The following is a 27,088-nucleotide window of genomic DNA, read 5'->3' on the forward strand; positions in this document are numbered from 1 at the left end:
TTATCTAACAAAAACCCGTGACGCAAAACTCTTAAAGCTACTTTTTAATCTTAAATATTCTTAAATCTGTTCGCTAACTCTTCAGAATTCTAACAGCCCCCATTCACTTGATCCTCTTATGGGCCCTTGAGCCTCTTAAAATAAAATGCGAATATTTCCTTCTGATGAATAATGCATTTTGAAGCGTCGTCGCGTCGACGCGACTTCGATCATGTTCTTATTAATGGACCTCTTTCCCATTAATTAGTCTGCCCTTTCTCCACTGATGGCATAAATCAGTCCGATCCGCCTTTATGCCTTCCTTCGTCGAGTGTGCGTGCTAGATTTCGAAAGCCAAAAGGAAAAGCTAGATAAAGGGCATGAACAGACCATTTGGTTTTGCGGTAGGAGAGATAATATTCTCTTGGTAAATTATGACTGTTGTTTAATTTGAAAAAGTTAATGAAGCCGAACAAGAGATACATATTGTTCTAAAAATTAAAACCGTTAACTTTATTTTAAATATATTAATGTACTTGGTAGCCCAGAAAAAAATAAAACACTTGATAACTTCTTTGCTTTTTAAACAAGACAAATTAAATATAGTATGTAGTTATATTACGTAATTGCTAATGAGTTATATATTTTATTGGGTATTACGTCATTATTATAGTAAAAATTAATTTAGAAAATACTCAATTATTAAAAAGAGGAAGGAAATAAACTTACTCTCGTATTTAGAAGAAATATGAACATAAACGCTACCTTTCGTTATATTTAGTTTAATTTGTGTTCAATAAACCTCAAATACAATAATTTACTTAACCCTGAACTACTACCGACACATTTTTATTACACTACTGATAAGACCCATAATAATAAAATTGCCACAAAATCAATAAAAAACAAACTTTTATTCAAAAATTTAAAATTACTTGGGTATATTACAGTACATAAACCGATTTACTTTTTTCAGGAGGTACTTGAGGCTACTCAGAAACTGGATTCGCAACCCCCAAAAGTTCAGCAATGAGAGGATTCATACATTTGAGTGCACCTTCTTGTTGGCCATTCTGAGTCGCAAATATTCATCTATTAATTGCTTCCCAAGAGTTTTGATAAATGAGTATCATTTTATTTCTATACCTTTTGATGCAAATTGGTACAATACTCGAGAATTTACACCTACAATGTTCAATATAGCAAAAAAAATTGCTATTGGCCAACGGTTAGTTCTTTTGGATACTGAATACAAAGCACATTTCGCATCTAATGCGTCAACTCCAGATTCTGTTTCATTATAAAAATGAATTATCTCCGGCTTTTTGGTTATTTCGTTGACAGAATTGTCATGATGCATGCTAGAAAGTAATATAACGCTTTTACTTTTTTTTGATACATAGCTCATTATAGTGGTTGAAGAAGTAAATCCAAACGTTGATGAATGAATTGCACGTTTTCGGTTCGGTAAAAATTCAGCTGGTATAGATTTTTTTATTTTTTCGTAAGGTTCCCACGTACGTCAAACTGTTTTTCTTGAGTTCGTCGACGAGTTCCACTGAACTTTACCAGTTGTCCCCGGTGATGTTCCTGTTGGTGCCTTTAACACACTCCACAAGCCTAAGAACCACTCTTGTTGGATTTGATAATGTAGGCTTTTTTGCACCATCAACTTTTATTTCGGAACCGGCATAAATCTCTGCATCTAAGAGATAATGCGTTTTAGCATCAGCCAAAACCTGCACTTAAATTCCATATTTGGTAGGTTTGTTCGGAATATACATCCAAAATCCACACCTTCCTCGAAACGGTACAAACATTTTGTCTACAATTAGGTAAATTCCCGGTGAATAACATGACTTTGATCTAGCTACAAACTCATCAAATAATTCCGACACAGCGGCCAACTTATCAGTTTTTGATCTTTCTTTTCGGGTTTCTACATTGTCAAATCTAAGACAGCTCAATAAAAACGAAAATCTGGCCAGACTCAAAGTAGCACGAAAAATAGGTCTTCCTGTCTCATCTGTTGCCCACGTAGAACGGACGTCTTCATGATTAGAATTAAAGATGGACTGAAGATACAACAACCCGAAAGATGCCTTGATTTCACATATGTTGGTATTTTCAGTAAACGAAGGCCAAAATTTAGTTTGTGACTGAGCAAACCTTTTAGACTTTTTATAGTTTTCTCTGGTGGAGGTTATCTTCAAATTGGTAAAATCAACTAACTTTTGTATCATCTCCTTAGAAATTAGTAGACTCCAAGCATTAAGAGGCTCAAGTGGAGGATTATAACGAGCAGGGCCAATAAGGCCAGGTAAGATAGTAACCAAATTATGAGCAGGGGTCCTACCTCTAATACCTGCTGTTTTTGACCATTTGGTATTGTCTTTCCCATACCAACTGTTCCTGATGGGCAACTCTTCTTCTTTCGAATGGGAGTTTTCTTGCTCTGTTTCCGAATTGTGGTCGCTCAGTATTTCATTGTCCTCTTCATTCTCGTCACTCTCTTCAGCCAATCTTTCTAGTTCCTCTAACACAGCTTCTCTGTTTGGAACACCAACAAATACACTTTTCTTGCTCGAGCCCATTTGGTTTGAGTCTTTCATACTTTCCCAAAAGTCTTCAGACTCTAAATTATTTCTTAACGCATCTTCTGACAATGCCCTAGAACTGGACGCCATTGCGTTGCATTTACTGAAAGATAGTAAAAAAACACATGTTATATCTATTAACTTATACCTTATGGCCACTAGTACCTATTCTTGTGAAATAGATAAATACCTTGCAAAAAATAACAACGAAATAGATACTTTCAAACCAATAAGCAGTTATTAACTTGTCGCGTATTTACTACTGATGGGTCCTCAGGACCCAGTAAACACTACCTTTGAACCTCGCTGACACGAACGAATATTAAAGTATGAATCTATGCCGGTGAAATCACGCATATGGTATTGCGGAGGAGTACCGAGACAACGAGTATCCAATGTTGCCAAGCTTAAAAAATATACCCTATTTAAAACTAGGATGGGTTCTCAGGGCCCATCAGTAGTAGCTACAGGTTAAGGTATAATAGATTTTTTAATTTTATTGAAACTTCATTTAGAATCTGGAAATTAAAAAGAAAAACCTGTTTAATGAATAAAAATACCTAATATGAAGCAACGTTTCGGTAGATAAATCTACAACCGTTTTTAAGGTACATAAAAAAAATTAAATATGCAAATACTTTTTATATATTTCACGTTCTTTAAAATTTTTTTAAATGTACTTTTTTTTTATAAGTTAATGGTTGTTTCACTTTAAAAAGTTGTTTTAAAAAGTAACAAAGAAAATACAGAGATTACTCTTCTTAAAAATAAAGAGATGTCTATAAGTTTAATGAGATGTGTTTTTTTTTAAATTAAATCCTAATGTAATTTAATAATAGAAAATATATGAATAAAACATATTTTAAATTATCAATTATATTTAAGAATGAATTAAAAGAAATCCGTGTAATATTAAAATCAGTCAAACAAGCAGCTATGCATTTATCTTTATTTAATATTAATTATACATGCACCTTTTTTTAATTTACGTAATTTTTGAATTAGTTCCTTTGCTAAATTAATTCGGGAAGCAGCCTTGTTCATTTTATAGTTATTGTCGATGGTTATTGGTAACGGTTTAAGGGGATCATTTATATAAAATTACTCACAAGTTCAAAGACTTTTATATATTTATTACTTTTTTATAAAATTCATTTTTAATGAAAGGTTAAATTTTTGTTATTATATATCTCAATGTGTTTTGCGATTTAATGTTTTTCTAGTAATTCTTTTAATTTTATCAAAAAAACTTAGAAAAAATGGTAAACTAAAATTTGTGGTAAAAAACGATTGATCTAATTTTATACCTGTTTTATCATACTCTTTAAAGCTATTTTCTAAAAATTGTTTTGGATAATTGTTTTGCTATAAGACATTTTCAATAAAATCTTTTTCAGTTGTTAGTTGTTCATTATTACAAATAATGTTTGCACGATCGTATAAACTTTTTACCACTCCTCTCTTCAGCATTATTGGCTAAGACTAAAATTAATATTATAATATTTATTATTACGGGCTGATTTAGGGTAAATTCTAGTTTCAAAATTTTGTAAATTTTTTTAAAGTAAAATATTAAGAAAAGGAAGCTGATCGTCAGTCTCCTTTTCGAGAGTAAATTTTATAGTAGACTTTGGAGTTGATGTAGTTTAAAAAATTATTAAGGTCTATTTCGTTATGGTGATATATTGAAATAATTTTATTATCAATTTATCACCACCAATTTTTAGGTTTTTTATCAAATGCACTTATATTTTCAAATTAAAAATTGTTCATAAATATATTACTTAAAATTGGTTAAAAAGGAGAACCCATAGCCATACCATAGTTTTGTTAATAAAATTCATTATTATAATATAAAATTGTACTAATATTTAGTATTTTGTGTTTTTTATTATTATTTTCTAATTTATTTTTAAAAAGTGTTAAAAATAAAATTGTTAGTGTATACAGATAAAATATTTAAAAGATATTTTTTTATATTCCTTATTTAAAAAGAGAGAACAGGACATTCTTAAAATTAATTGATAATTTAAAATATGTTTTATTCATATATTTTCTATTATCAAATTACATTAGGATCATACTTCTTTATGATATATACAAACAAACATCACATTATAAAAAAATTAAATTAAAAGATATTTTAAAAAATGTGAAAGTTGTAAATATAGATAGATATTTATTTTTAATTTAATTTAATTTTATTTACCTTAATAATAATAGTAGATTTGACTACCGCAACGTTAATTCAACTTGTGTATTTTCATTCAATAGGTTTTTTGTTCTTTTCAAATTTAAAAATTAAGATAAAGTTAGATGAGATAGTGAAAAGAGAAAAGGAACTCAGAGGTCAATAAATAAAACCTCATATAAAACCTGGGTATGTAAAAAATTTATTATATCTCACGTAAATTATTTTATTTAAATTTATTGGACTTAGATTAAACTATATATAACGAAATGTACCGTTAGACATTTAGGTTCATATTTCTTTTAAATATGTGAATAAGTCTATTTTCTTCTTCTTTTCAATAATTAAGCGTATGAGATAGTATTTTCTAAATTGATTTTTACAATAAGAGTGACGTAATACCGAACAAAAAAATTAAGTTATTACAAATTCATTACAATAATACAGATTTTACCTAAAGGCTAATGTTTTGATGAATTCATTTGATTTTTTGAACATTCCAATAAACGAAATCAACATTATTACCAACAGATATAAATCTGAAAGTAATAACAACTATTCTGTTGACAAAATACTGTCATTTATTTTATTAAACGTCCTGGAGGCATCTGCGTAAATGATATCCATTTTCTTTCGATTCAAGAATTCACCAAAGTTGTCTTACTATATTTTAAATATATGCTAGTCATTAAATTATTCATAGATAAGAATTTAGGGATAGCCTGTATATTTAAACTACAAATAGGATTCTCTTTGATGTTAAATTCGATCTCGGTTTCTCAATGTAGTTGAAGGTTGGCAAGAATCTATTACGTGCAAATGTTCATTTTAAAAGTAAATAAAATAAGAAAGTACTGAAGGGCTGAGATAGAAACAGCGCTTCGATACGAGAGAATAAAATCTCATCATTGGGTAAATCGAAAGCTATTATCACATACGTATGCGAATTTATTTCCATTTATCTACAATACCTTATTGAATCTGGCAGGATTTTTTAATCAATTCGGAACAATTGAGTTGTTTTAATAATAGTGAAAATGGTTCGGTTAGAATACATTTCTTTTTTAAAACTCAGTTTACATTTAAATGCAAATATTAATTTTAATTGACAAATACATAGTATCTTATAACTATTGTAGTTTTCATTTATATCATAAATTTTGGAACATATAACAATATTGAGTTCTCTATTACGTTGGAGTATGTATTTGGACTTCTTCGGAACTTTTTCCATTGATGTTAAGGTATTATTTAAATATACAGCACTTGATTATAAGTGAAAACTTACTAATAAAAAGAATACAGTGTAATTTTACCCTATAATGTGATATCAGCCGAAATAAAATGTGTTTCTAAATTTAATTAAGAATTTGATTTTAATTTATTAAACAATCCTTGAATGACATTTCAAATTCTTAATATTTCGTTTCTTGCTATTCCTCTCCTAAAACTACCTTGATAAAAGATTTTTTTGTATTTAGATTAATTAATTTTAAAGATTTATTAAAAATGAAGCCGAGACCAGTTACTTGTTTATTTAAATTTAGTGATTATATCACATTTACTAAATAAGCAAATTAATATTTCAGTTATGCAATTATGCATCAGATACGCCACAAGTAGTTACTTTTAGTATTTCACTTCAAATCCTACTTAAACTACATTCAATATTCTGCTTTAATTTCCTAAATAGTGTAATCCAAGAACCATTTGCCTAATCAGTTTTACTCACCACTAGCATGATACATACAATAAGATAAAAGAATACTAAACATCTCGGTAGATATTACTCCATTCGTATCTAGACTAATTTATGTATTTATATCTCAAAAAGAAGATATCTAATCTTCTTATAATCAATATATAGTCGTAAAGCCGTTTCCTTTTTTCTTTTAGAATTGATACTATCTACAAACTCGCAATACCTGTTTTTCGAAATATTGAAGTTTTCTCATTGTGGATGTGAGTTAAGTTAGATAAAAAAAAATTATTTTATAATATTAAAGAATATTAAGAATAAACTATTTTAATAGTTTTATTAACTGTTATTAATAATACTCATGTATAAGGTCCCTTTTTTATTTTATTAAAAAATTATTATTTTACACATTTGTTACATAAATAACTATTCTGAGTATTTTTTTAAAAAAGTAATAAATATAGATGTATTATTAGGAATTAAAAAATTAAATATTGATTCTTTTTTAATATACAGAATAATTTAAGAAAATTATTAGCATGGAAATTTAAATTTAAAAAAAAAATATTGCGGAGTGTTGTTGGGTGGAGTCAGAAATAAAAGAAAAACGTGTTTACCTAAATGTTGACGTTTCGACTTATATTAAGTCATCCTCAGGACACTGAAATGGATTCAATTTCAAATGACTTCAATCATTTCAAATACATAAAAAACACTATTAAAATAAATGTTCTTTATTATCGATATAGAGTGTACTATTGGCCTTATAAATAAGGATGAGTTAAAAATACAAAAAAGAAACCAATCTATTAACATAATTACCAATTTTATAAACTCATCTGTTCTACATAAATTAAATAAATCTGAAAAAATCCTAAAATACAGTAACGAAACGAAAGAATTCTTGAAAAAACATAATAATATTTTAATAATTAGGGCTGATAAAGGTAATGTCACCGTCGCGTTAGACAAGGAAGAATACCTACAAAAATCAAACCTTCTTTTCTCAAATACAGATACCTATCAAATTTTAAACAAAGACCCCACTACTTCTATTCAGAACAAGCTTAATATACTATTAGAAAACTTGTGTAAATCAAACTTCTTTTCAAAAGATCCAATTAGAAAACTAAAATGCAATAACGGAGTGCCTCCAAAAATTTATTTTTTACCAAAAATACACAATAAAAGTACTCCTCTAAGAACAATTATAAGTTTTATAGGTTCCTCAACATATAATCTCAGTAAATATTTAGCAAATTTACTTAGCTTAGCATTTGAAAAAGATCAATTCTGCACAAAAGACTCCTTGACTACTGAAGTAGTCACGCAATTGCAAAATTTTAAAATTCCAAATGACTTTATTCTAATATCATTGTATGTAATATCTTTATTTACCAACATATCAACTGATTTAATTAAAAATATAGTCCAAAATAAATGGCACCTTATCAGAGACCACTGTAACATCCCTTTAGAAGAATTTTTAAGTCTTTAAGAGTTTGTAATTGATCACCTATATGTTCTGATCTAGTTATGTCAGAATTACAGAAATATTGCATGGGGAAAATAAAATTTAGGTTACCATTTTTTAAAAGATTCGCTGATGACATTGCCACGTGTATTCCAAAAACTAAAATAGAAAACATAAAAAGTACATTTAACAGCTTCCACTTTAAATTACAGTTCACTATAGAGTGTGAAACAAATAACAAACTTCCATTTCTAGATATTCTATTAATCAGAACAGAAGATAATACAATCATCACTGATTGGTATTACAAACCCACTTTCTCTGAGAGATTTCTTAACTACCAATCAAATCACTCATTTAAACAAAAATTAAACACAATTAGGAACCTAAAATCCCGCGCAATAGCCTTATCTCATTCCAGTTTTCATCAAAAAAATGTTAACAAAATTAAAGATATTTTACTAAAAAACAATTTTCTTCATAAACTATTAAACAAAATCATAAATTTGCAAAAATTCCTTATGTCAAAGGTTTGTCTGAAACTAACAGGAGTTGTTTCTGATGATGAAGTCAAAATAGCATTCAAAAATGGAAATACCATTAACAAATGCTTCTCAAAACTCAAAGATAAAACACCAAATGAGTTACAAAGTGGCGTGGTTTATAAAATACCCTGTTCTGATTGTCAAGGTCTGTATGTGGGTCAAACGAGTAGGTACTTAAAAACCAGAATTAGCGAACACGAAAGAAGTGTAAAACCAACGAACTACACAGCATCTGGGAAGACTGCTCTAGCAGAATACTCCTTCAACCAACAACACCAATTTGATTTTAACAGCACTCGGATCATTGGTAGAGAATCAAATTATAAAAAAAGAACTTTACTAGAATTGATTAATATAAAAAAGTACAAAGAAAGTATTAACAAAAAACAAGACACCAATGATCTGAGTGCAAGTTACTATAATTTAATTAATTTATTACCAAAAAAATAAAACTAAAACATAAAAATTTTATTTTTGTCAAAGAGTGTATGTCCCAAATTTAGATCTCACAGTGTATTCAAAAAATTAAGTTTCTGGTTTTGAACGTATAGGTACATACATCTTCCTTATCTACTAATCCTAAAAAAAAAATTTTAACGGAAAAATTTGTACCTGAATGTAATTTTAACTGTGTCGTGGTTTTTGTTTTTTTTGTTTTAATTTTTGTACACGTAAAAAACATGTATTTTACTAGTGTTTTTTATGTATTTGAAATGCTTAAAGTCATTTGAAATTGAATTCATTTTAGTATCCTGAGGATAACTTAATATAAGTCGAAACGTCGACATTTAGGTAAACACGTTTCTGTTTTATTTCTGACCCCACTCAACAACCCTCCGCAATATTGAAGATATTGGGTCACAAACACGAAACTGAAAATAACCAAAACTTGGAACATCGATAGACTGGAACGTAACAACATTTAAAAAAAATTAATAGTGGGGATATTCTTAAAGCTTAGGAAAATTAAGTATGTTTAAAAAGAAAATTCTTCTTTCCTTTGTTGCGTTTCTTTGAAGAAGCCAATAAACAGAAATACGTGTCGGAAATTCCTTTCCTTCCTTTTTCTGCCCTCTAATTTATAAAATATCCTGACTAACTATTTCTTTGATATAGCTCAATTTTTATCTCTAAATGTGAATTATTTTATTTTCTTTTACTAATAAAGATATGAAAAGTCTAATAATTTTAAAACTGCAAACAGCTACTATATAAAAGAATATTAGGGGGTAAAAGTAAAAATCTATTAATTACGAACATATTAGATTAAAATAAATTTATAGGGAAATATTAATATTATTAGATACTTAGTTTCACAAGACCCAAATGTTTATTTTTTTTATTTTAAAAACTAAGATTTATTAAATATATCAATATAAGTACTTTATAGTATTCTTAATAAATCCAAAATTAAAAATTTAAAAAAAAAAATTGTAAAATCTTAGAAAAAACATTGTTTAATTAAATGGAAATAAGTTTTTTTCCGCCAGAACTGGACGGCACACAAAAATTGAATAAACATGTTCTAGTCAAATAATAAAAATTTGAAATGAATTTATTGATTTTCGTTTTTTTTATCTTCGGGTTATATAGTATATATTTGTAAAATTATTTCTGTTTTATTTATATATGTTTACAGTGCTTTTCTTTAATGTCCCCTTTTTCTTTATTTTTTGAACGGATCAATTCAAAATATTGCAAATACAATTGACGAATGAACACTATGTTTTAATGAAAATTGACAGATGAAAATTTCAACATGACTGTTGAGCCTCATCTTGGAAAAAAAATTAAATGGAAAGGGTAGACTTGTACATCATTTTGAAGCTCGTGCTAAGTACTTTAAAACCCTAGAATATAAATTTAATATCTTTACTTACAACAAAATGGTGATACAATTACAATTACCTGAATAAATTAACATTTAACTTAATATATCGAATAAATACTTTGAGTTCAATTGAGAAGATGCTGGAAATGGTTGCCTTGAACTTGATACACGAACAGTCCGAAATTTCACACCGAACATTTTCAAATGCACTAACATCGATATTTCTACAAATATTCGTTATTGTCTGTCGTAAATCCAATACTGAATCAGGTTCAGTTTTATACACCTTTTTCTTCAAATAGTCATCGAGGACCTGTCGAATGGCCGGCTTGCCAGATTTGACACCTCTAGACTTTTTTTTATGGGGCTATAGGCTCACATAAATAGGGTGTTAATTATGTTCGCGTCTTTGGTAAATTTTTTTTCTTAAAAACCAAACTGGATTGAGGACAAAATTTTATATTTATTAAGATATTTAACAATATGTTGTTTTAATATTTTTTTAGTAATTTTTGTTATACTGATTCAATATACATAGCTGAGAGAAAAATTGTTAATATCCTCCAAAGATATCGACTTCTGGATCGGTATAATATTAACTATAGGAAAAACATCTGGAAAAATACCCGTATTAAAACATAATTTAATTATTACAAGTAGAGATTTTAAAAAGTGTTTTAAAATGTTTTTTAGTAATTTAGGGTAAATGTTATCTTGACCTGGCCCTATGCAGCTTTTTATGATAACTTCTTAAACACTAGTTTAAAAAAATATCGATTTTTCTTTAAAATCTTGTTCTTCAGGACTATCATTCGAATTTAATTTTAACTTAGGACGTAGACTAATTCCACCAAAAAAAATATTAAAATTTTTGAGAATTAGCATTCTTATAAATATTTTCACAATCTCCTTTTTTTAGTTTACTTATCTCTTCCACTTTATGTTCGTTTTCCCATACAATTTTGCGACACTATGCCATAAGCTTTTGTTTTTATGATTAGCTATTTGGGAGGATATAAAATCTTTTTTTTCCGTTTTGATGATTTACCAAGTTGTTACACCTCTCGTATTCCGCTTTTAACTACTCACTATTTGGCAATTTATTACATTTTTTAAATAAGCGGTTGTTATGATTCGTATCTATCATAGTAACAGCTTATGAATTACAGTGGTTTAATTATGAAAAACAATATCCTATATTAAAAAAAAACAAATACATAAAAGAGAATGCAAACAGCAGTAAGACTTTAGTAAATGGATTAAATGATAAAATCAATAGCATTTAATTAATACGCAGAGATATAAAATAGGCAGAATATAATTATATATTTATTAGTCAAATTTTATCAATTACAAATAAATTGATTGCTTTTATTTTAATTTAAGCTAATAGTAAATTAAATTAAACCTGCAATATATAAATTGATAAATTAACTTATTATTAAAGTAATTATCAGGAAAAATAATATTCGTTACATTAAATTTAAATGCTTTAAAATTGTTCAAATGAGATATATCCAACTATTTTTGCAAGTCACTTAGACATATGAATATTTCAAATATTATAAATTGATAATTTGGGTCTATTTCAGCAATATTAGGAAAGAAAACTCCACTTTTATAGGTAAAAAATTACTTTTTAAAACAAGATGTAAGATTTATTAAAAATATTATATTAGTAAATAAAAGCAGAATCATATGTCGGCAGATACCACCTGTGGTTCTTCTACTTATCGTCTTACGGAGTCTCCTGACAAACTTTATCATTTAACTTTCCATGCTAACTTTCTTTTTTTAATAAATTAACTTTTCAGATAAAGACAAATCAAGCACAAGGAAAAAAATAGATGCTAGAAGCCAAAAAGCACAGAGAACAATCAGCAAGAGCGTTTATTTCTTTTAATTCTTTTATAGTCGTTTAAATGTACTCAGCAATTAAAATTCACTTATTGTATATTTTCCGCGGCTTAATTTATATTTATGTGTGTTATAGTGTTAGATTTGAATAACGTCGGGACTAAAAATTATTATTTAGAGCTTAAAAGAATTTATATGACTATTTTTAGTTAAACCATTTATGTAGTTTGCAATTTACCTAATATTAAAAAAAAGTGACAAAATTAAATTTATAAACTTTGTGAGTAAACTAAAGCTAGATTAAAAAGAGCAAATTAATATTTTAAAAGAAATTTACAAGAACTAAAGAAAACTGCTTTTGGTCAGCTTATTTATATTTAATTTATTTAATTTGTTTTATTTCTTTATAATTGAAGCAGATAAATTATTTGTTAATTTTAGTTAAAAATTAAATAAATAATGTTGGATTAACAATAGTCAAAAAAGGTTATGTTATCCAAATAGTACATTTATCACGCACAAACATCGAAAATGGTCAGTGAGCGAAAGTAACGCACACAACGCGTTATGAATCAAGCTAAATGACCAAACATCGAAATTAAATTATGTTTCGTGTGATATTTCGGCAATTTTAAAAATGATCCTAATACCTTTGTTTCGTTTAAACAACCATCATAAAACGTTAAATAATTTACTAAAAAAGATAATACATTTAAAGACTAACTTATGATTTAGTAAACTAATAGTTTTAAGGGTTGCAAATATTCTTAAATTTAAAACCAATAAATTTATGAATAATACTTTTAAACAGCTAAAATAAGAGATATGACCAAATGTTATATTGAAATAGAATGTACAAATCACTTGTTCTTACAAAAGCTACTAATATGGCACTTGGAGTTTAATAGTACTTGCTCACAATAGCAATTATACTTTTTAGTATCAAAATAGCGCTTGCATTAACATAACGCAAATTTTTTTGGGAGCCAGTGATAAAGGTAAACCGTTTATTAACCCTTAACTACTATCCTCCCTATAGTAAAACATTACAGCTACCCGCGGGTCAATATGACCCACCTTTTTATTTTAAAAATAAAAAACTGTTTATTTTTATTTATAAAAAATTATGAAATAAACATTAATAAACAAATTTTGTTGGCCAAAATATCCTAAACACACTTTGGGCAGATTTTTTTTGAACATTGCTGGCAAACTGATATTTTGCAGGAATCGCAGAAGGTGTTCGTTTTGCGGTCCTTTTTCGGTGGGCAGAAAGCACATCTCTTTCTCTTGGATGCACCCTGAGCCTGCTAAAGAGCAGAATGCGTTTCTATAACAACCCCAAGTATATCTGCAGTTAGTTCTCTCAACCTATGTGGTATTTTGTTGTTGTAAACTCTCGATCTCATATAGGGTTCGCATAGTTGACGACCAAGATTTTTTAGAAAATTTAATCTACAAATTTATTTTCCTTCAGCAGCAAATTGATAGATAACTCTGCTGTTGATTGCAGAAACGTTCAAAATCATGTGAAAAATAACCATTGGCCATCGGCGTGTCCTGCGAGATGTCGAATATATTGCACATATTGCACATTCATTCTCACATATATTGCACAGTCTAGTGCGTCAACACCGGCTTTTGTATCGTTATAAAATAACACTATATCCGGCTTTTTTGATGAGTCGTCTACAACATTATCGTTGTGCATTGTCGACAACAATATTAGGGATTTGTTTTTTTTGGGAACGTGAGACACAATAGTGTGAGTAGAGGTAAACCCGAAAATGGAGAACTCTACTTCACGTTTTTTGCAAGGTAAGAATTCGGGTGAAACAAATCTTTTATTCTTCTTGACTGTGCCAACATATGTAAGCTTACGATTGAGAAGTTCACCAGTTAATTCCATTGATGTGTACTAATTATCTCCCGTTATGTTTCTATTGGTCCCAACCTCAAAACCAACTAAACGAGGTACTGTTTCTGTCGGTATAGACAAGTTAGACCGATCACTGCATTTTCCGGAGTAGATTTCAGAATAAATCATATAATTTGATTTGGAATCTGCTTAAATTTGAATCTTGATGCCGTATTTCGCCGGCTTAGCAGGCATGTACATTCTAAAACCGCAGCGCCCTCTAAAAGGAACTAACATTTCATCTACGGTTAAGAATTCAGAGGGCGTGTAACACATCATTGAGTTTTCAACAAATTCATTATAAATTTCAGATATTGCAGCCAGTTTGTCGACTTTCATTCTCTCCCACCTGGTAACCATATCGTCGAATCTTAGGCAACATAATAGGAAAGAAAAACGCGCAAGAGACATCGTACAACAAAATATATCTCTACCTGTCCCGTCGATAGCCCATAGAGATCGTAGATCTTCGTGTCCGGATTTAAAAGAACCCAGCAAATATAAAAGGCCTAAAAATGCCTCTATTTCAATTCTATCGGTCTTTTGAATAAAAACTGGTCGAAATAATGATCTGCTATTTTTCGCTTCTTGAAAGTTGATACTGACCTTGCATAGCTCTAATTTTTGCATTGGTATGTTCAACAATCTTTTCAAGAATAGAGTGTGTGATGAGAAGTCTCCAAGATTCCAACTCCAATGAGGGAGGGGTCTGGCGAGCTGGTCCTTTCAAACCAGGAAGTATTTTTATAATATTAGTACTTTTCGTTTTTCCCCTAGGCAAGGGCACCTGACACCACTTAGTTTTATCTTTTCCATACCACAATTTTGTTTTCTTTACTGTTTGTCCTTCATCTTTATATTCATTTTCCGATGATAACTCTTACTGACGGTTCATCATCTGGCTGCCACTTATTTTCGCTATCGCTGTCATGTTCACTGAATTCTTCAGAATCACATTCGTCCTTATCGCTTTCGTCTCCATTGTCAAAAATCACGTTACATGCAATCTGTCTGTCGTAAATAACGTTTGTGCCGCTGGTTGATGGATCATTTGAAGTAGTTCTATTTTCTTCAGGCTTATTTATATACTTCAGATCTTCCCAAAAATTATTATCTGCAACTATCTCGAATAACTCGGCATCAGACAGTCCTCTTTGTGTCATAATCTAAAAACAAAACTAAAGTATATATATATATATATATATATTATGAAGTGTTTATCGACAAAAATGTCATAAAAATCAATAAAATATCGATCAAATCGTATAACGAAATCCTTACTGTATTACTATCCCCGGGTCAATTTGACCCACTAGACCGAAAAAAAATATCAACGCAACCACTAAGACACTTCAAACTTTAGTATTCGTATTAACGGTCGACAGAATGAGAATACTCCGTTCGCCGCACTTCCCTCTCCTATGAAGCACTAGATGGCGCAAAAAAACTAATATGCCTTGGGTCAGTTTGACCCGGCGGTTAGTAGTTAAGGGTTAAAGTTAATAACTGCTTAAAGCAAACCTATTTCAACTATATCACAACACCTAAGTCTTAAGCGTAAAAATGATAAAAATATCGATCATAATAAATTTATTTAATAATAAACTAAAGATAGGGATTGCCGACCAGGAAATTAAAAATTGCAAAGAGTTTTACCAATGAAAACAGAAAACTGTCAAAAGACATGGGAGTATTTTGTCCCATGACAATTTACGGCTTTGACTGTTGGATGAAGCGATAAGCGTTTTTTTTCAACAAATGTGCTTGGATGGCTAGCGAGATTATCTTTATCAAGCTGAAAGATAGTTGTGTTTGCCATATAACGTCAGAAAGTTATCTGCAAGAAACTAAAAATAATTGTCCTATGGACTAATCATGACTTTTTTGGCAATTATGCCACTAAATATTTTCACCTTATTCCTATTACTCAGAGATGGTTGAATCGAGGTATAGATAAAGGTGTTATTAAACTCCATGACTATGAATTAATTTGAAGGGATTGCTGTGATGTAAGTTGTAGAAATAGCGATATCTTTAACAAAGGATTTGACTGTTCAGGTTATTTCAGTAGAAAAACGTGTATTTTTAGAGAGCATGTGAACAAAGTAAATTCTAGTAGGGAACAGCATCTATTTGGAAGAATTTATAGGGAACCAAATTTTAATTTGTTACATTCTCTGGAATTTTAAAATTATTTAAATTATTAGAATTTTTTAATTTAATACGATTACCTGCTAATAGGCTTATATAGCGTATAGAACTTAAAAATTCAACCAGTGAGTCAGTTAATTTCGAATATGAAACTTTTAATTTAAAGCAAATTATTACTGATCCTACACATATAATAAATAATACTAGCTTTATAATAGATCTTATTTTCACTCGTCATGAAAATATTTTATATATGTGTTTTATAAGTGCCACATTCTCGGATCATTTTGGGATTTTTTTACGAACTGTACAGCTATTCTTATTGTCCACTTTTACCCTAATTTTCTTTAGTTTCAACGTCACTTGGAAGCTATTTGTTGTCACCTTATTTTTGAATGTGAATCTATTGATGATAAAATTAACTTTTTGAATAATAATTTAATTTTATTACTTGAGGAACATCTGTTAAATTAATTTAAATTATTACAGAAAATAAAACACACACCCTGGATTAGTAAAAACGTAAAACTTGTGCAAAAACGAGAGATAAGACATTAATTGATTTAAAAAAATTTAAACTGCCATCAAGAAGGAATCACTATAAGCAACTAAGAAATTATGGCTGAAAAAAGGGGTTTTTATCATAATAAATTTTTAAAATTAATACAGTTCCAACAAAAATATTACCAGTTAAAAGAATAAAGATTCCAGATACATGACGCTTAATTACTTTAACAAATATTTTATTAACTATACTAGTTCTTTAAATAACATTATAAGTTTTTATGTGAAAACGACTCTTGGTACAGATAATTTATTTTCTTTCAGCCTGTAGACTATCATGGAATACCTTCTATTTTTGTTGAATTAAAACTAAAGCTTCTGGTGTAGATAGTATTAATAAAACTCCATTCAATTTGTGTGGCTTTTTTATTATTTTATATCTTCGCCATATTATTAAAAATGTATATTAAATAATTGTTTTCCCAAATTTTGGAAGAGTAAGTATTGGGCTTACTGCCTGTTACAATGTAATTATTGAGGCAGTACTTGTAGGCAGATGATACCCAGTTGTATCTATCTAATAATCCATATAATTATTAAATAGTTAAAACTCTAATTAACGAGGACATATATTATATATAGAAAATGTCTTCTAGTCATCATTTAAGCCTTAATGCTTCCAAGTCAACTGTCATGTTTATTTCAATTAAAAAAAGCATTTTAGCTTTAAACAATAATGCTACTTTAAAAATAGGCAGTGCAAAGATACCAATTGTTCAAAATTGGATATGTAAGTCCTAAACATAAAAAATGGATAAAGAACTTAATTTTAAAGAACATATATCTTTAGTCTCAAAGATATATGGCTCTCTTTGGCTTTCAAATAGATATTTTTATACAGACATTATTTGGTGCAAGAAACAAAAAAAAAATTATGTGAGACGCTAGTGCTGGCTACTATTGCGATGTGATGAATATACTTATATAAAACGATCGCGTTTCCGTGAGACCGATATTATAAATACGAATGAAAATGTAAGTTATATTTAATCAATGAATTTGTATATAACACCTTTAGTATTTTATATCCAGTTTGGTAAAGGCGGAAATATATTTTAATGTATGTATTCTTAGGCGATAGTTTAGATTTTTCCTAGCGATGGTATAAAAATCTGGATCTGTTGATCTTTTAATCTAAAATATTTGTATCTTTTTCTATTTACTTATTTTTTTTGCTAAATAAAGGATATTTTTTATTATTATAATCATTATTATTAAAACACAGGAAAAATATTTTTTAGTGTTAGCCTATCTCTCGAATTTTAACTAGATTATTTTGACAGGCATATAAGTCTTTGCAAAGGCAATGCTACCATTTTTTTGCCCGTTTTTTCATACCGAATTTTGCTCTCTTCTGTTGATCTCTGATAGTCGCAGATCTATTACATATTACATCATATACGTAAAACTAGATATTTTGTTTTAAAAGTGCAGTTCATACGAAACTTTAGATTAAATTTTTCGTAGATTTACCGCAATCCAGTATTTTTACATATTAATATAGCATATCCAACTGTACAATTTTTAACAGCGTCACCATCTGCATTTTCTATCTCATTTGATACCTGTTGCAAATCTTCTTCTGTTACACGTTTCTCATATATTTACCACTATTTTCTAATATTGTCTATCATCCAGTATATCAGCATATCTCTCACATCTTGATTCGATCGTTCTCAATTCGCTTTGCGAATTCGCTTCCGTTGTTCCCCTGTAAAATAAACATTCAAAAGATATCAACTCACTTATATTCAACCTCTTCAGATGTTTTTAGTGGTAAAAGGATTGTAAATTCAGGTGATTTTAATAATTAAAACAAAAAAGCGGTACTCTTCATCAGTTTTTATTTGCATGTTTATTAAATCCAGTTTAAATCTGAAACTCATATGGTTTAAAAAGATCGGCACAACAACAAGTTTCTTATTTTTTATTTTTTTCTTTCCCTACATTGATCGCAGAGCGCCAAATAAATATAAATAACGGCACGAGTTACGTAACAAGATTTTTTACTTAATCGATTCTCCATATGTTGAAAACCAAATAGATAAAAAATAGTGGCTATATATAATCGGGGATATTTCTAGAGATATAGATTCTGTAGTGGATTAGTTTGGATGGCCTGTAGCTTTTTTCGAAAGTAAGTACGTGACCTACCGGTCTTTAAATCTTAAAAAACTTTTTATAGATTTTACTTGTATTGGAATATTTTTGTTTTGTCGCTTTTAATAAATAAAATGCAAATATATATATATTTTTATAATTCATAATTTTATCCTAATTTTACGATAATAAATAGATTTATATAAAAATTTTATTTAAATAATTCTATTTTTCATTGGGTATCTTAATGAATTTAAAAGTATCTAATAATAATTTGAATATATTATTTTATATGCTTTGAATTTTTAAGAACAAAGAGCAAATAGACCTGTTTGGATATCTAAAAAAAAATTGTTTTTTATTTGAATTTTGTCGTAAAGCCAAATAAGATACGTACTTAGTTATCAATCTGGAACAATAATTCATATTTGACTTAAAAACTTGACTACCTTAAAAATCAAAAAACAAAAACCTTTCTTTAATAAAAAACTACTTAAATCTTTTTATAAACAAATGTGAAAAACTGTTTTTATAGATATATTTTTCTTTCAATTAAATTAAAAAAATATTAATAAAAAAAAAATGGTTGTATAGTACCATCTTAAAGAGTGTCAGTAATTCTTGGACATCCTTTATTTAAATACAACTTTCAAGCTTAAAAGTGTTCGCTTCCGCTTCAGGGCTCATAATGTACATATTCTATTCCTTTATTCTGATAAAACGTCGCTTACGCTTGGAGAACTGCGAATTCGTTCGTCTATGGTTCAAAAGATACAATTTTAAAATAGTAAAAAGCAGATGAAAAGATGAACATAAAACATGGCAGATTTCCATTATATTATATTTTTTATAAAGTTTTTTTATATATTTCCTTATATTTCTCAGAACTCTTTAAATGCCTTTAAATATTAATTTTTTAATTATTCTAAAATTTATTGGTTTACATTACAGCTTAAAAAATGCCACATTTTAGTTTTTTCTTGCTTTCCAGGACTGGACGCTCCAAATCAAGTTTGTACAACAAAGAGACGCTGGATTGTACGAATGTCAAGTATCTTCTCATCCACCGACAAGCATTTTTATACAGTTAAATGTAGTAGGTAAGTACACATATTATTTAATTTGTTTTAAAGTGGTTCGTTTCCAATAAAAATAAACACTAAAAGCGGCTTTAGGGTTATAGTCTAATATAAAAACAAAAATTTCTTTGAAAAAGAAAATGGAGCAAAGCCGCTCAGCTAACAAAGGACATCGGGATGATATTTAATCCTAGCCTGCCTGACATTATTTGTTTTCACGCCCAAAGCTTGAATTTTCTCAAAATACGGTGGCTTCTTGCTATGCATAACGTAAATTGAAATGCAAATTGTCCGTTTGTTTAACGAAAGAGTGAGGATGAAAAGGGTTACGCTTCTTGGTTATAAAATAACCTTATTTTATTTTCATTTTAAAAATGTAAAACTGTTTTTTATTGCATTAAGGAAAATTTAATTTCAATTAGGCATGTTTTATATTTTCTACAGTAAAAGTGTAAGTATACCGGCCTGGCAAGTTTCTTTCCTAAGTGCATTTGCCGCTAAGATAGGCAATGCAAGAAGTAGTATGTTTTAGCAATTTGGGTCGAACTATAGTTAGCAGTATTGCTTTCTTTTTAACTTATGACTTTAAGTTATTTCTCATTGCTAGGTAATATCTTGATTTCCATACCTTTGCTAGCTGGTAAATATTAATTATTTTCGGAACTTTTAAAAGATATTCAATAAATAGAACCTTTTAATCTTTGGAATAAAAAACTTTGTACATTGATTACGTATAGGAAAAAATATATTAAATTTAATATAAGCATAATAATGATAATAATATTGTTTATTTACGATAATTTCAAATCCATATTCAGCCAAATACATAATTATAAATATAAATACATAAATAAACATAAATATGCCCTAAAACCGTAAAGCTTGTTAGGACAAGAAAAACAAAAAAAAATCGTAAAGTCCATATAGAGTATAAAGTCTCATTCAGTTTAGCGTTCATATTGTTCACAACTTCTACATTGCTGGGTTCTACGCAAGTTAGGGAAAATTTACCTAATTAACTAACTAGAGCTAGTAACATTTTATTCTGACACAAAACATGTAGTACATACATTACAAACACATTTATACCTAGTGGTTGTTGACGTTATTTTATGCATGTTTCTACTAACAAAACATATGCAATGTTTGCCCTGCATCTTTTTTTAAAATCCAATCTTATAATCTTCTTTTAAAGAATCTCTTATTATTGACTAAGAGTTTTAGAGTTTCTGGAAGGCAATTACAACATTTTGCTGCTAAGTAAGAAGCAGATTTATGGCCAATTTCTTTTTTTGAACAAGGAATCACTACCAGTCAGTATTGTATCGTGTTGGTCTATTATATTGAACCGGTCGGAGAATTATTTTGTTTTTAGCACTGCACATAACAATATTGAAGAAATATAATTGTCGCAAATCCAACACCCTGGATTCAGCAAAGATCTAGTTGCTCGGAGTTTTATTTTTATTCTAGAGAACTTTAAGAATCTATTTCTGAATTATATCTAAGTTTTTAAGGTAAAAGTCTTTCGCACTTCTCCAACCAGCTATTCCGTATTTTAAGACAGATTGAACTAGGGCATAATAAATTATTTTAGGCTTGTCAACTTTAAATATTGTTTTAATACGAGCAATTCTGTTTACAAGGTATTTAGTTTTTGTAATTATATAGTTTATCTGTTGGTCTTATCTTAAATGACCATCCATCATAATGCCGTGATATTTGAGAATGGCCAAATTTTATTTTGCGCTCATTTAGTGTTAATTTATTTATTTAAAACCATTTATATATTTCGTTAAAATCAAATTCAAATAATTGTTTTTACGACTTTCACGACTCTCCTTCATATAAGACAACAGTATCATCGGTAAAACTAATGATATGTCCCCGTGAATTTATTTTTAAAAAACCATTTATATAAGTAATAAATAAGACATTATGGTTACTTTATTTTGGATATGGACAATATGGACTTCACGAATTTTAAAATATAATTTTTTATTTTTAGTCAATCCGTTATTTGCACCATATTTTTATAATATTTTTATACATATTTTTATGCCTTCTTATTATTTTGCTTTTGCGGTTTTTAATAACAATTTTTTATGATCAATCTGCTCTTATTTAATAAATTTATTGTATATGCAAGAATAACCTTTATATTTTATATTTTTAGTTAATAATTAAAAAATAATCACTTAGTTGTAAGCATTTATTTAGATATAGATAAACTAGAATAAACGGCAAACGCTGGTTAACCCGGCGTCAGTGTGGTGACATTTATCTGTTCTTTTAGCGTGGTGGGGTATGTGATTCCCCAAATAAATTAATTTAAAATTAAAAATATTTAGTTGTTTTAGGTAGATTTTTTGGATGGAATATATTAATACATCATATCAGATAAAGAATAAGTAGTAAAATAAAAGTAACAATAATAAAAAAAAAAATATCACGAAAAATTGAACCTATTGTCAAAAACAAAGTGTATTTTTTCTAAATTAAGATATTCAACCAAATAATAGTTTCTAGGAGTAAACAGTATTAATTTAACCTTAAATATTAGTACAGAATGAAACAGAAAGTAACAGGTTACTCAGAAATACAATTTTGGCAGTTCTCACATATATTAAAAGAATGCTGAACGCAAAAAAAAACAAAAAAAAACAAAAAAACAAATCGTGCATCTTCTTGCAAATCTCTGGCGTTTTCCTGATGGATCTCAAAAATACTCTCCTCTTTATTTCATTTTGAGTATTAGCTCTATATATGACTAAAGAGTTAATTCCCGCGCAATTCAATAGAGCATAAAATATAGTGAGTGGCCAATGCCTACTATTACGGGATACATCATAGGACGCAGAGAGTTCATCTACTACATCCACCCCACACTTGCTAAAATTAAAAAAAGTTATAATTTCAAGCTTTTTCTTTTCTGCGGTTGACGCATCAATATCGGGAGTGTGATGTAAAGTGAACATAACTAAAACAATTTTTTGTTTGTTTGGTATGTACGACGTGAGCGTACATCTTTTTGAAAGCCGAATTTACTGGAAAAAATGTCACGACCCTTAGAGACCAGAAAAGTTGGAGGCAACTGTTCTTATTTTTTCTGACTGTACCAACGGCCGTAAGCTTATGTTCCTTTAACAAATGCAGTAATATTTCAAAGCTGGTAAACCAATTGTCAAATGTGACGTTTCTCCCTGAGCCTGAAATTGATGCGACAAGTCTCTTTACGACATCAAATGTTTTATTACTAACTGTATAGGGTCCTTCAGGTTGCGCACCTATATATACTTCCATATTCAAAATATAGTAAGTTCTTGCATCAACCATAGCGAAAATGTTAATACCGTAACTTGCCGGCTTGTTAGGTATATATTGACGAAATCCACAGCGTCCCCTAAATGCTTCTAGCTTTTCATCTATAGTTAGATACTCGCTTGGGGTGTAATTGTTTTGACTGTTTTGTAAAAGCGCTCAAAGACTGCCCGAATAGCGGCTAATTTATCAGTTGCTTCACGTTCATTTCTATTCTCAATATTATCAAATCTCAAACAAGAAAGAAGTATAGTGAATCTTTGTAATGACATGGTCCTACGAAATTTTCTATTCCAGAACCATCCGAACAAAAGAGAACTTCTGAATTTAATCCTGCCGATTTATATTTCCCTGCTAAAAACAAAAGACCAATTACTGCCTTTATTTCATTCAAACTGGTCTCTTTTACAACGTATTGATGATTTTTATTATAAAACTAAGACTTTTCTGCAAGTTTTTTATTAGTCCACTTGACAATATCGTTAATCATACTATTATCCATGAATAACTCAAAGCTTTCTAAAGGTGTTTTTGCATTTTTGCCATTAGTTTTAACACCTGCTAAATGTACTATAATATTTTCACTACGACTCCTTACATTTCTAGGGTAGCATACCTTAGCCCATTTGGTCCCATCTTTTCCTATGTAGTGCAGATTTCGTTTCGCCTTACCTCCATTTTCGGTTGTTGTTTCTTGCGTTTTTTCTTCTTCGATCTCTTCCACATGTGCTGATTGAGTCGTGCTTAGGTTGTTAATTTCTTCTTCACCCTCTCCATCATTTACATCTATCATAGCGTCTTACTCGCTATCACTGCAGTGATCACTTCCGCTTTCGTAGTCCTCTTCTCCTTCACTTTCTGAACCTATTGGCGCTTCTCCTTCGTCTAAATCTTGCCATAACTTAATAAGACGCTCTTACTCCTTTTCAAAGCCACGCATTACTAAAAATGCAATAAAACACATTTAAAATATCACCCACTTAAAAAAACTAACAATTTCATAGAGTATTGAAAAATTAATTTACCTGTGTGGTGGGGTATGTGATACCCCAGACAACTTTGAAGACGTGTGGTCGCTACAGAATCAACAGGAGCACTGATTTTGCTGCGGGGACAGGATGACTGAAGTATAATTGGAAGGTACTAAGGCGCTTGGCGCGCTCCTACAGTGTACTAGAAAATCGCGCTTAATTTAAAATTACTAGGGTATGTCATACCCCATCACACTGACGCTGGGTTAAAACGTAATGCGATCTATTGCTAAAAGTGCTTGGAATAGTCGGAGTACCATTTTTATTTTTCATAATAATTGAACAATATGCATAAAAAATGTAAGCGAACTGCCAAAATTCACGACATAGTATACGATAACGTTTATATCATTGATCAGTAGTCGTTGAATATTATAAATAGAGCATATCTTTCCGAGACTATACATAATTATAAGGATAAGATTTCATATATCTTGATATAAAACAATTTTCTTCAAGTTATCTTATTATATTATTTATAAATAAATCCTTTTTAAAAATTCTTCACTTTAGATTTTTCACTTAAATATTCGTTCGCTGTGTGTTGTGTTTGTGAAATATGGCTGAGGAGCGACATCGACTTTGTCGATTTGGAAATTTCTGGATATCTTTTGGAATATCTCTGAGAAAAGGTAGGAAAGGCATGTCTGTTTTCTATAAATTAAAATGGTCTCTCGGATTCTAATAAATAGTACCATACTACAGTTAAAACAGTTATGGATCTCCTTATCTGAATATACAAGCCACATTCCTATAAGTCGGATGAATTTTTGGCGGCAATTTTGAAAGATTAGATGGTCAAAATTAGTCCCAAATATAATTATGTGGCATTTACGGAAGCTTTAAATGTCAACATGGTAAATCTTTTTTTAAATAGATGTTGCCGAATTTAACTCTCTTCTGGATTCAAGCGCTTTTTCAGCCCACAAAAACCACAGCTAGTACTTACACACTTATTACTGTAACAATAGCTTAAGATAAACTCATTATTTAAATTGAGAAAACTATATCATTTCCCAATATTTCCAATCATGATTTAGTATGTTGCGATTTTGCTTTGCCTTAAGTGAAAGCCAAATCATCAATTACACATTAATTAACGCACACTTACATCAATACCTTGGCGTAATTTATAAGATCTTGATCTCGTTAATAAAAAATATCTTCGTTTAACCACAACCTTAACATCCTACCCTATATTCATGCGCCTTTAAAAACAGCTACAATTATAAAAAGAATTTGCAATAGATAACGCACACTATTTGTATGATAATCAAGACTAGAAAGAATGCACGTTTTAAAAACTTAAAAGTCCATGTTCAATGGGATTATTATAAAAGCATTCGAAATCTTACAGCTGTTACAATTAAAAGAAAAGAAAAGGCATTTCTAGAGCATATATTTAAACATACGTCAGATATCTGGCAATTCTTAAATTTTCTTAGCACCTCAAAATTTAGGTGTAGTTCCTAATCATCTCAAAGATCTAAGCAAAATAAATGAAAAATTAAATATTCTATCGAAAAACCAATACAATATACATGCAATAGTACCATTTTATTTATTTCTCAGGAAAATAACCGAACTTGAAGTCCTACAAATATTACAACAAATAGAATCTAAATTAGTGCGAATAGATGGTGTGAGTTTACGTCTCAACTTTATTGCCCATATTTATTACCCTTTATAACTTATGTTTTTAATTAAATAATCCGTTTTTTCCTGAATGTTGGAAAATGGCTTTAATTACTCGTATTCCCAAAATTTTCTACCCCAAGAAAATGAAAGATCTTCGACCAATTAGCGTATTTATAATGATATTAATTATCAAAACAAATTATTTCCAGCTGAAAAAGTACACGAAAATAAGTAATTCACTTTCTGAAATTCAATCCAGGTTCAGAAAATGTCATGGCTGTTCGACAGCATTAACGAATTTTTTAAAGACTTTTTGATAAATAGGTCCCAGCCTATCAGGCTTGATGAATAATATTCATATCCTATAACTATCTCGCAAGGGGTCCTACTAGGATAATTTTATCTCCACTCTTAGATGCCATTCACACATTTATCCTTTTTATCCTAATATCCTAATAAATGATCCTTTATAACGTTACTTAAATTTAACCAAATTTAATTATCCTTCGACAGAATCGATGTTACCCGGAGCTGTAATACTATGAATAAAATAATATATATAAACTCTTCTTTTTTAAATTAGATTATTCTCTTAAGTCCAATCCAAATAAATTTTGCATAATGCTGTTTGGGAAAAGACCCGATATTGAAGCTACTGTAGATCTGACTAAAATTCAAATTATTAACGTAGTAACCTAAACTATAAACCTAATAAGTTAATAAATTAGTAACCTATCAAAAATAATGTTCGTAATTTAGATGTTTATTTTGATAGTCCATTAAGATAACACTTATATTTCCGAATGCAATTAAAAGAAATTTATTAGACTAAAAGTGCTGTAGAACAATGGAAATTTATTTATCAGAAAACAAAAATTATGCTGTGTGATCTACTTATCTATCAATTTTTAATTATGCCATTGTTGTCTATAATAACTGCCTCACGTATATAGATCAACAAAGACTACAAAAAAAAAGGCATAATCTATAGCATCAGGAGGTTTGAACATAATTCCCACAAAATCACAGAAACTAACTGGCTATATAAACATGGAGGAAAGGCAAGAACTATATCAGGCATGTTTCTATATCAAAATAGTTTGTAATAAATAC

The 27,088-nt window shown here is 29.1% G+C and overlaps 1 protein-coding gene across 5 annotated transcripts in view; it reads left to right on the top strand.

Moving 5' to 3' along the window:
* Window positions 1-27,088, top strand: part of LOC126742702 (zwei Ig domain protein zig-8-like) — a 389,553-nt gene that overhangs the window by 311,052 nt on the left and 51,413 nt on the right. For 3 of the 5 annotated variants that reach the window (XM_050449474.1, XM_050449475.1, XM_050449478.1), the window contains one exon: window positions 19,880-20,006. In XM_050449474.1, coding sequence (XP_050305431.1) covers window positions 19,880-20,006 — 127 coding nt within the window. The remainder of the gene's footprint in view (window positions 1-19,879; window positions 20,007-27,088) is intronic. The other 2 variants (XM_050449476.1, XM_050449477.1) reach the window with 1 other exon arrangement.

This window comes from Anthonomus grandis, chromosome 12 (assembly GCF_022605725.1).
Source record: "Anthonomus grandis grandis chromosome 12, icAntGran1.3, whole genome shotgun sequence".
Taxonomy (NCBI): Eukaryota; Metazoa; Arthropoda; class Insecta; order Coleoptera; family Curculionidae; genus Anthonomus; species Anthonomus grandis.